The 12,421-nt window shown below is 35.5% G+C and overlaps 1 protein-coding gene across 8 annotated transcripts in view; it reads right to left on the bottom strand.

The window, feature by feature from the left end:
- Positions 1–11,462, bottom strand: part of Crisp1 (cysteine rich secretory protein 1) — a 76,939-nt gene extending 65,477 nt beyond the window's left edge. For 5 of the 8 annotated variants that reach the window (XM_047559387.1, XM_047559393.1, XM_047559392.1 and 2 more), the window contains exons 1-3: positions 11,339–11,462; positions 2,741–2,805; positions 879–1,007 (exon numbers count right to left, since the gene is read on the bottom strand). In XM_047559387.1, the coding sequence (XP_047415343.1) occupies positions 879–1,007; positions 2,741–2,805; positions 11,339–11,411 (267 nt within the window). In that variant the 5' untranslated portion in view covers positions 11,412–11,462. Of the gene's footprint in view, positions 1–878; positions 1,008–2,721; positions 2,806–11,338 lie in introns of all 8 variants that reach the window. The other 3 variants (XM_047559388.1, XM_047559394.1, XM_047559390.1) reach the window with 3 other exon arrangements.
- Positions 11,463–12,421: the final 959 nt, after the last annotated feature.

The raw sequence follows: 12,421 nt of genomic DNA, 5'->3' as shown, positions 1-12,421 counted from the left end.
TTTCAATTTTAAGACGTCCAAGAAATAAATTGTAAAACCCTTTCAGTATTCTTGTCTTTCTTCCTCTTCTTCATTTGCAAGAGAGAGTTGTCTGTTAAAATTACCCTCCACTGTCTGCACTGTTTCTAACCCTCAGTACTACAGGCCAATCCAGGGCCCAAGGGAGCAGGCTAAGGTTTCCACAAACCTGAGGATACTGCTGGATAGTAAATGTGAGACTACTCAACTTTCGTACTCAAGACTTCCCTAAGTTTGTCTTGTGGCAGAACACACCAGTTGTATAGTGGAAGCACAATTCCTCTAACTTCTTATGGAACACAATAAAACTGGAAAATAGACTTGCCAGTGCTTAACTGGCAGCATCAACTGGCATTGAATCTGGACATCTTAATCCTCAGATAAGTGTTTTAGTAGCCTCCAGGCTTCTTCCAGATGAAGACAGCTCTGCAATGCTGAATAATTATTTATTCCAAGTTGTTATGTACTGTCAGCATCAGTATCAGCTAAGAACTTGCAGTAGTCTCTATGTCAGATATTCTGAATCAGAACACCAGACGGTAGGACCCTGTGTGTTAACAAGTTCTTCAGGTGACACTTTACTGAATTCTTTTGGTGATTCTCAAGCTCACTAATATTTGAGGAACACCGTCCCAAAGTACATAAAAATGAAGCTAAACTCTTTGAGTCAAAATTGCTATTCTGTCATTTAGTGACTGTACAATCTGTTAGAAAGTTATTTACCTCCTTCTTCTGCTATGTCTTAGGTTTGTTGTAAAGAATGGATATTTAAAATATTGAAAATTAAGAAAAACCAATAAGATCCTGGTCAACACCATGGGTATTACTCCCTCACTGGGGACTCTGCTGCTGGATCTTACCATCTTCAGCATGTTCCTGGCTGGTGGGACCACTCTTCTCCTGAGGGCGTTGTGTGTATTGACGATTTCTTCTTGGACAGCTGTTGATTTTGTGTTGAGTTTAGTGTATTGGGTTTTGAATAATTTTGTCTGTTATTAGAAAATCATTTATTAATGTTACTTTTTTCAAGGAAACTTGTTACACATGGCACATTATTTGCACAGCTGTAGACAAAGAGAATTTAGAGTTTACATTGAATAAACAGTGTTCCAGGGCATTTTGGAATTTACGATGCCTCAGCATGTTAGACTATTTCTCCAGTGTGAGTTTTAAGGAGTTCTGAATGTCAGGCTGAGGTGACACTAGTCTTCTGAATAGTGCAGTGATTATTCTGTGATTTAAAGTTTTTCCAATTTATGATTTATACTTTGGGACATGTTGAAGTGCTTTCTATTGAGCAACAGGGAACACAATGGGATATGTCTTGAAATTACTCCATATACTGACTGACTTCCCTTCTTGGCTCATTGTCTACACACTTCCTCCTTCACCCTGCCCGCCACTAAATATTTTCCTTGCTTCTCAAATAAACCACTTGCTCTTGAATTTCTGACTAATGGTACATATCTGGAAGAACTCATACTGATTGTATTCATTATTGAGTGTGAAGCCTCAGGTGTTATCCCTTCACATTCTGTATTTTTTCTCATTCATATGAAAAAATAACAATGTCTGCCTGCACTTGTGTAAGAAAGTATAAAATAGAATTCAAACTCAGCCTATAGTGTAGAATCATGTGACCATTCTTTGAAATTGCTTATCTTTATTCCATAACTTGCTAAGAAGAAAGATACATAGCTAAAATATTTGAGGATGGTATTAATTGTTATAAAGAATATTTTTATGGGGGGGGCATTTATTGCATGCACTTCATAACCTTAAAAAATGAGGGAGAATGTCATTATTTTATATTAACAGGTTTGTGGAAGGGGAGAGGGCATAAATATGGAAGCCAGAAGACCTCTCTAGAGACTGTCCCTGTAGACATTATTTCAATGAAAGTAGACTCATGTGGTGCTATTTTCCCATCTTATCACATGAAGCTCTGATCTAAACTAGGGGAGTTGTTGGGGAGTCACAAGAATCCACATAATACATTAAGGTTAGGTGATAACTGTCTGGGAACACAAACAACAACAGTGTTGTCTGTTTTTTTTTCCATTTAGTCATGGAAAATGATGGATATATTTTAAAGAAATAGTGACTTTTGCATATTATCAGTTGTTTTAAAATTTTATATTACCTTGACAAATGAAACAGGTATGGGCTCACCATGAAGCTAAATTAACACAGAGGTTAATTTTAGAGCTGGCCTCTTCTTAGCCATGTAACTACCATGTACTTAATCTAGTTTTTTCTCGATTCTCTAATCAGTCACAGGATGTGGAAAACAGTACTTGTTTAATAGGGTTACTGTGAGAAGTAGCAGGGTAATCGGTAATTGTTGAAGTCTCCTCATACCGGAGACTGTAACACTGTTTTTTTTTTTTATTTATTTTTTATTTTTTACTTTTACGGACTGCATTTTGATTCATTGTACACAAAGGGGTACAACTGTTCGTTTCAATAGTTCTATTCACACCATTAGTGTAATCATACATGTACATAGGGTAATGATGTCTGTCTCATTGTACCATCTTTCATACCCCTGCCCTGTCCCCCCCTCATTTCCCTCTACATAATCTAAAGTTCCTCCATTTCTCTCTTACTCCCTCACTCTCACCCCCATTAAGTATCATCAGTAACACTTTTTATTAAAGGGTTAGTGCTTAGCCTCATCTAAAAAGTAATATTGTAACTCACCATGCTCACATACTCTTACCTCCAAAACAGGCAGGAAGCCAGCAGCAGCAACTGCCAAAATTAAGAAGTATTTCATTGCTATCCCTGAGAAGAAAAACAACACAGTTTTAGATTATTCTCAACTCATGCAATAATGTTTTTAATAAGTATTTCTGAACTACTTTTACATGTGTTTGCATTTTCTACAGAACAAAGTTGAATGCTATGTGTTTGTTATTAGGACCCAGAAGGCAATACAGAATTGTGGTTGAAAAGATAATGAACTCCTTAAAATTGTAAATGTCTCAATTCCCTAAACCTGTGAATATGCGGTATTGGGTGGCAAAAGGGAATTAAGGTAAAGATGGAATTCAAATCACTAACCCACAGACTGACTTAGAGTTGGGAGACCATCTTGTATTACCCAGGTAGGTCCAAGGTGATCACAATGTTACTTAAATGTGGGAAGGGAAACCAGGAGAGTTGTCAGTGACAGAATGTGTGAGAGACTCAACCAGCCAATGCTGGCTTTGAAATTGAAAGGAAAACCACACCAAGGAATTCACCCTGCCTAGAAGCAAGGAAAGTCCAGAGAATAGATGCCCCCTACAGTTTTCCTACTGATATCTTGATTTTAGTCCAGTGAGACCCATTTGGACTTCTGACTTCCAAAATGAAAGATAATCAATTTGTGTCAACTTGAAATCCTAGGTTTATAATAATTTGTCATAGTGCAAGGAAAATTTAATACCAGAATGTAGCAAGATTATATTTGAATTCTCTATTGCTTACAGAGAAGAGATGTGATCTTGATACTAGCAATTTGTGTATGATTTAGAGACATTCCATACATCTGACACTCTCCTAAGAATGGTTGTGAAATCAGCACCCTCTCCTTTATTTTTACTTGATATAGTTAGCAAACTCTAGGAGTACAGGTTTTTAAATTAGGTTGGCACCTTCTTTTCGAAATCTATCAAGTTTATTTCTGAATTCATCCTGCTGAATGGGAAGCAGAAAAACTAGCAGTTTGGTTCTCATTTTATGGAGGTGAACTTTTTAATAAGCAAGTTCAATAATTTATGCAGAATAAAATAGTAATGCTTGTTCATCCAATGGTGTGTGTGGTTGGCCACTTCTTTCAAACTTCCCCTGCCCACTGAAGAACACATTTGATAAAAGAGGGATGCTCTTTAAATCAATTCTTTCAGGGAACACACAGATGCAAACAATCTCATCTTTATCTCTCTTTTTCATCTACTTTTCCCCCTTCGTTTTTTTTTCTTTCTCTAAAGTTTCACATATCTTCACACTCCAAGATTTATAATCATGTAAAAATTAACTACTTAGCTGAAAGTACATATGAAAACATAACTAATATGAATTGTTTCACTTTATTTTCCTATAATTTCTATTGTTATTACATGTTCATCATGAACATTATTTTGAAAAAGGTGAATAACTTGTAATTAAAAGTTTAGATATAGTGATTTTTCTAATACACTTAACACCATTATCAACATATTTTGCACACAGGCCCCTACCATTTTTAGGATTTTTTTTTCATAAGTTGCCATGGAGTTGGAACCCAGAACTAAAAACTTATTGAAGTCTGTGAATTTTTTTCTGTAATAGCATAAATAAGATAAATCTAATTTTACTTCTATGTATACACTAAATTTATTTCTATTATATAACATTGTTAGTAAATATGTAAAAATGACTTTGTATTTTCAGATGTTAAAAACCACTGACACACATGCCCCTCCATCACAATCTGTTAATTTAATACTGTATGATAAAATAAAAGCCATACTGATCCTGAGGTTGAAGTACTAGTGTTTTGTGCTAGGTTCTGTTCTCTATGACAATTTAAACCCACAAATTCTCTGAAGATCGGCTTCTTTTTGTTTAGAATTAAATCCAACTTGCTGGAGATACAGATGTCATTCAAATTCATAAGACTTCAAGAGAAAACCAATTCTTTAGAGTTAGCAAATATTGTTCTTTGCAGAATGTTGCAATAACCACAAATTGAAAGTATACTATGCTTTATGAAAGGACTCTAATTCTGACTGAAGGCATTGGAAACCACATAATATTACTTTAGATTATTGGAGATATATATGCAACAATAATTCTTTAAGTATGGATAAAATATCTTTTGTTTCATATGGATCAAAAACAATCAGTGTTTTATAATGCTTGCATAAAATTGTAGTACAATACTGCATTAGAGATGATTTAATGCCAGAATGTATAACTTGTGCAAACATTGAAAGAGACTAAAAGAAAACACTGTGACCTCTTCAAAGTGATCATGTGAAAGTTGGCAACAGCTGGGATTATGGTCACCTAGAATTTTTGATCCATCCAAAGAACTTGAATGGATCCAAGATGAAGACAACTATGCAGAAGGAAAGTTGCTAAGAAAGCACCTTTAGATTTTTTTTAGCTCAAGTTTTGGCTTGGGTAGAATGTGTATACGTAACTTAAAACTCCTCAGAGAAAAAACCAGAAGGAAAACAGAAGGACCAACATGGTTCGCCTAAGTTTCAAACAGCCACTTGAGGCAGCTAAGTCAAACCAAGAAAGAAAAAGTTCACACTCAGATATCAGAACTATATTGAGCATTCAAGAATGAGGACTGAATCCAGGAGATCAGGGGGTTATCCCAGTTGGCCTGGCATTCTGAGAGTACAGACATTGGGCTTTTTTTTTTTTTTTTTCAAGTTTTCTTTTTTCTTTTTACAAACTGCATTTTGATTCATTGTACACGAATGGGGTATGACTTTTCATTTCTATAGTTGTACACGATGTAGATTCACACCATTTGTGTAATCATACATGTACATAGGGTAACAAAGTCTGTCTCATTCCACCATCTTTCATACCCCTGCCCCCACTCCCTCATTTCCCTCTACATAATCCAAAGTTCCTCCAGTCTTCTCTAATCTCCCACCTCGCTACCCCCATTGTGTATCATCATCCCCTTATCAGAGAAATCATACAGCCTTTGGTTTTTGGGGATTGGTTTATTTCACTTAGCATCTGATTCCAACCATTTACCTGCAAATGCCATTATTTTATTCTTCTTTATGGCTGAATAATATTCCATTGTGTATATATACCAGAGTTTCTTTATCCATTCATCTGTTGAAGGGCTTCTAGGTTGATTCCACAATGTAGCTATTGTGAACTGAGCTGCTGTAAACATTTCTGTGACTATGTTACTGTAGAATGCTGATTTTAAGTCCTTTGGGTATAAACGGAGGAGTGGGATAACTGGGTCAAAAGGCAGGTCCATTCCAAGTTTTCTGAGGATTCTCCACACTGCTTTCCAGAGTGGCTGACAAATTTGCAATTCCACCAGCAATGTAAAAGTATGCCTTTTTCCCAACATCCATGCCAACACCTATTATTGCTTGCGTTCTTGATAATAGTCATTCTAATTGGAGTAAAATGAAATATTAGGGTGGTTTTAATTTTCATTTCTCTAATTACTAGAGATATTGAACACTTTTTCATATATTTGTTAATCATCTGTATATCTTCTTTTGAGAAGTGTCTATTCAGTTCCTTGGTCCATTTATTGATTGGGTTCTTTGTATTTTTGGTGTAAAGTTTTGTAAGTTCTTTATAAATTTTGGAGATTAGTGCTCTATCTGAAGTGCATGTGGAAAAGATTTTCTCCCACTCTGCAGGCTCTCTTTTCACATTATTGATCGTATCCTTTGCTGAGAAAAAACTTTTTAGTTTGAATACATCCTATTTATTGATCCTTGCTTTTATTTCTTGTGCTTTAGGAGTCTTGCTAAGGAAGTCTGATCCTAAGCCAACATGATGAATATTTGGACCTACTTTTTCTTTTATTTGGTGCAGGGTCTCTTGTCTGATTCCAAGGTACTTGACCCATTTTGAGTTGAGTTTTGTGCAGGGTGAGAGATAGAGGTTAAATTTCTTTTTACTACATATGGATTTCCAGTTTTGCCAGCAACATTTGTTGAAGAGGCTATCTTTTCTCCCTTGTATGGTTTTTGACTCTTTTGTCTATTATGAGGTAACTGTATTTAAGTGGGTTTTTCCCTGTGTCTTCTATTCTGTAACATAGGTCTACCTGTCTATTTTGATGCGAATACCATGCTGTTTTTGTTACTATTGCTCTGTAGTATAGTTTAAGGTCTGTTATTATTGTATAGGAGATAATAGTTCAAAATTTGAAGTCAGAGCATGGGGCAGAATGAATATCAAATGGTAGACAATAGGCAGAGGTTTTGCAAACAGCAAAAACCTGCTGAAGTAACAAAGATGCATACATGCAAATTAGAATTGAAGAACAGAATTCAGGTTGAACTGAGGTTGTGGGGTGGGTAATGTAAGTGGTTCCTCACTCTGTGGAAGCAGAGTGAGGCTTATTCACTGGAACATTGGGACAGAATATGTGCAGAGTGTGACCAGGGCTAAACCCACAGCATGAGCTAAATGATTTTCTATTGCCTGGATACTGCAAACCTGAGAACTAATTAGACATTTTGACCGACAAATCATTTAGTTGCTTGAACTCAAGCAAAAGCAACTTTTATGTACAAAGGTATTACAGCTGAAGTAGAAGCATCAGATCATTGACTTTATTAATAGTGTTTCCTTCTTAGTCAATTATTTCATAACAAAAGGCAATTTTAAGTCAATATTCTTAAAAAGAACACTTGGCAATAATACCAAATCCTTGAGACACTATTTAAAATCTCCTTAGCTTTTAGCTTAAAATTGTGTTTCTTATTGACAAATAGAAATATGAACACTTGAAAATAAATACTTTGTAGAAAGAAAGATCCAGGCAGAGGGAAAAGACTGGAGAACTGTGTCCTGCCCCTTGGCATGCCGGGGGAAATGTATTCTCCTGTGTTAAACAGTTAGACCATGACCTTCTCCAAAAGCACTTGCGTGAAGAACAGTCTTTTCCTTTCCTTGACCAAAAAATTGATAAGAATGAACTGTACAAAGAACATTTCTTCTATTTTTAAATCTTTGCCTCAGTGAATCTACTAACCTCCATTATCTATTATACTAAAGTGCACAAATCTTAAGTGCACAGTTTGATAAATTTGTAAATATGTATATACCTGTGAAAACACTACCGTAATCATGGTACAGACACAGAAAATTTTCAACACCTAATAAGTCCATTGTCCTTTCTCCAGTGTGTAGCCCCCAAGAGTAAAAGCTTATTCTGATTTTCATAACTGTGGGTTAGTTTTTTCAGTTTTTAAACTTTGTATAAGTGGAATATATATGCATTTTAATGAGGACCCTCTTTCTCTCAATATTGTGGCTAGGAGTTGGATCCATGTTGCTTACAAAGAAGTTGCTGTGTGTTACCAGCTGCGTAGTATTAATAGGTAGCAGACAGACACGAGTAGTGAGGACATTACTAAGGGGATAATTCTATAGACTGTGCCTACTGTACTGACCTCCACAGGCTTTCTTTCAAAAAGCAATTTACCTGAGGCCCCTCTGGACCTTCCCTATCTTAAGTCAATAGGATACGCTACATTCTTCAGCAGCAACCTATGATCCGCAGGAGAAATGGACCCAAAGTGTTCTCTCAACCCATAAAAAAGTACATGTTACCCTGAGGGGGTACTTTATGACCTTCATACAAACTAGATTTCAGGACTCAGGAAGATGGGATAATTAGAAGCAAAGCCCATCAACCATAAAATCTGTAAGAACAAATTCCAATTAGAACCAGTTAGCGTAGGCTAAGGTGACCCAGAGTTGCCTTTGAATCTTCAGCATGTCATTAAAATAGTAAAATTTTCCCTCCGTGGGGTAGGACCATGTGCAGCAGGGACTTAAAAGTCTGATGCAATCCTGCTACAGGTCAAAAGTTGAGAGATGGATCTGGTTGGGACTCTCTGGAAAATTCCCTGGGACCCTCAATAAAACTGGAGCTTGATGGGGGTGCACCATCTTTCTCCTCTGAGAGGACCCTCTCTTTCCCTTTCTCCCCTAAAAGTGTTCCTTTTTCCCCCTTTGCCTTTCCCTTCTAATAAACTCCTGCCTGCTACTATGCACAAGTAGACTGATACTCTTGCTGTGAGGTCCCAAAGAACTGGTTGCAGACCCTTGTTTTGTCTTCATTCCTGTGGGTCATTCTCACTCTGCAACAGTAATCCACTGTATATATAGCATACAATTTTTGGCTTATTATCTTTCATACATATTTTGATTGTTTTTAATTTGGAGATATGAAAAACTTCTATAAATATTTTCTCCACGTAGCTTTGTTAGACACTGTTGTGACTGGTTTTTGGTATCTGCTATATAGTTTAGAGTGGAATTAGCAGGTCATATGATATACATGTTTTCTTTTTATCCAGTGTTTTTCCGAAGTTGTTTTATCAATTCATACTTCTACCAATTTTATGTCCCCACCTGCTCTTTGTATTCTTAGTCTTTTTTACATTTATTGTTATCCATTATGTTTCAATGTTATCCATTATATTTTTCTAATGACTAATGATACTGAGTACATTTTAATATGTGGATCAGTCACTTTAATACCATCATCTTTGTAGTCTCAGTTCAGTTTTTTGTCCATTGTTATGATTAGGTTGACTATGTTTTTCTTATTGGTATATGTTCTTTATATGAGATATTAGCCAAATGTGTTGCAAATATCTTTTCATAGTCTGAGTCTTATTTTTGAATTCTTACTTGTACTTTTTGTTTAAATAAAAGTTTGTAATTTAACTATGTGGTACCATGCCTGGATTACAGCTGGCTGGATTCAACTGCCTACATTCATAAGAAATAGGCAAAAGATGAAAAAATGAAAAATGAACTTTATGCAGTTTGGTCAGATTGCATTAGATTGCTTCTCCTACCTGTCTCTCTGAAGCAATTACATTTCACAGAGACAAAACCCAAGTGATATGTGTATCTAGGTTTAGTTGGGGGAAGAAGGGGTAAAATGGACAAGATGCAGAAAATACATGCAGATTTAAATTGCTAGTGCTACATAGACCTAAGAAGGGGTCAGTGTCTATTTTCAACTGCTTTGGTGCCTCTCAGTGTGAGAAGTTCAAACTTTTAGTCTCCATTCTCACAGGAGGAATTTGCTCTGAATTTAGAGAGGAGATTCCTCAAATTCAGTCTGCTTCAGTTTATCTTTCTTTCCTTTATGCTTCACTTATGTATGCATGTGATGTATATGTGTGTGTGTGTTCTATTTCAGAAATTCAGGTTATTCCAAATTAATGTGTCATGAAGAAATTTTCCTCCAGAAGACAAATTCAACTTGATAAAATTTTGGAGAAGCATAAAGCTGGAGGACTTAAATTACCAGATATCAATACTTACTATAATGCTTCAGTAACAAAGACAGAGTGCTAGTTACATATATATATATATATATATATATATATATATATATATATGTAAAATGGATCAATAGAATGTTATGGACTACAGAAACATTCACTTACATAATCTGATTTATGACAAAGGTTCAACTGAAATCGAATGGGAGAGATCATTGGGATATCTAATAAAGAGAAGATGAATTTTGATTTCCACATCCAACTATAAAAGTAAAATTTATTTTGATATAAGACAGACTTAAAGCAACTTCTTTATTTACCAAAGATCTGAATGTGAGAACTGCATTATATGTTGTCATGAATTCCAATTCTATGATGATCTACTATTTGATGTGTGCAGTCACACCTCTTCTAAACAAATTATTGTGTTGGCTATTCCTCTTGAATTTAATTCATTGTATTACATATTAAAGGTCCCTGTAAACATGAGAGGAAGGTAGCTGTTGGCAGCCTTGGTATATATATTCCAAGTAAGACTTTACAAGAGCAGCGCTCAGAAGAATCGTTCATAGAAGAGGAAATATTAATGGAGTAGAGATGGCAATGGAAAAGGGATGAGGTGAAAGGAAATGTCCAGAGAGAAGAAGTTGCTGAAAAAGGCTGAGATAAAGTGGGTACAAAAGTGTGTGCTCTGCAGAGTGCCAGTCCTAGTAGGAAGACACTGGAGACTTGAAGAAGGATTGGAGACTGACAGATGAAAGTGTTGCAGAACAAGTGTGGACAGCTCAAAATCCCCCCTCTCCTATCAATTCTCAATATCTCTGCACAAGCCGCCTTACAGTAAAGGACAAACTTTTCTCTCTATTTTCCATGAAATGCTTACCGATTGTCCATGTAACATCTAAAATCATTTTGCCTTCAATTGTAAAAAGAGATATACACTACTTCCTATTTGAATATCTTCCCCTTCAGCTGGCTGGTTGTTTTGAAAGACAATATGTTAGCCTAGCACTATCAGATTTATATAATGACGTGGTAATTGATCCCACATGAAAAATGTTTTTCCTAAGCCCTACCTCAAGAAGTTTATGAGAATAAATGCAACAAGTCATATTATTTTGGATTTGTATAGTATGTCTTGTTTATAAATCCATTCATTAAAATTATGGAAATCATGAACATTGACTTTTAGATTACATTGGTGCTAGGATAAGGCTTTGCATATCATCTCCTATTTAACATAACAATGTTACTAGTTAGCTTATTAATTTCTTTTTCCATAAAGAAACTGAAAAAGACACAATATAACTTACCCAATCCACACAGCTTGTAAATCTGTGTCCTACCAGGAATCAGTTCTTTAGCTATATAGTGTACTCTTGCCATTAAATGACACTCCACTGAGAAGATTTGTTCAATGAGGCAGTCAGGACTAGGGAAATGCTTATAACAGATCAAGGGACAGCAGGCAAACAGCGTGAATACAAGGTATTTCAAACCAATCTAGAGTCTAAAGATTTTGAATCATAATTGTGTACATATTTCTAGTGTATAACTAAGCAACATCTTCAAAGGAACTTGACAGTATTAAACTTTTACAATGAGAATAAGTTGCAAAGATTAGCAGCATGATTCAATGAAGCAGAAGCCAGACAGCAAGGAAACTGAAAGGGAAAGGGACCTAATGGCCAAGGAAAAGGAATCACTTTATTGGCTTCATTTCATTCATTCATTGATTCATTTATTCATTCAATAATATTGAGTTCTTAATATGAAACACACCCTCTCATAGATACTGTAACTATATAAAATAGCCAAACGTAAACTGCAGAATCTCACAGAATTTGCAGTCCCGTGTCTGGCATATGGTATATGCAGTGCATTTATGGAAATGATTCTATGTGTCAGACCCTTTGAGAGGTTATGGGGCAAATAAAGAAAATAGTCCATTTTCCTAAGGAAACTTTGTGTTTAACAGCAAAACTATCTGCAGTAGGCAACATTCTAATAGAGATTTGTACAAAAAAAATGTGGAAACAACTACCATGAGAAATTCAGAATACTAAATGGTATTATACTAAAAATGAAATAGTAAAATTGAGTTAAAAGGAGAAAAGTGAATAAAAATTTTCAAGAAAAGAACATATCACATATGTAAGGGAAATCATATATGAAAGTAGAAAAATCATTGGATCAAATCAGATGTTTATGATTTTTATTATTATTCTGAAAACTTGAGAAATGTCTGTGTGTGCGTGCGTGTGTGTGTGTGTGTGTGTGTGTACTTACATCGAAATGTCTATCTACATGGCTTGCTGGTGTCTTTTTTTTCCCAGTGTGGACTGACATTTTGCTTTGGGGAAAAAAGAAGCCATTATTTAATAAAAATACTTTAC

The sequence above is a fragment of the Sciurus carolinensis genome, chromosome 7 (genome assembly GCF_902686445.1).
Source record: "Sciurus carolinensis chromosome 7, mSciCar1.2, whole genome shotgun sequence".
Lineage (NCBI taxonomy): Eukaryota > Metazoa > Chordata > Mammalia > Rodentia > Sciuridae > Sciurus > Sciurus carolinensis.
Note: the sequence above shows the minus strand (reverse complement) of the source record. Positions and strands in the feature narration are given on the sequence as shown.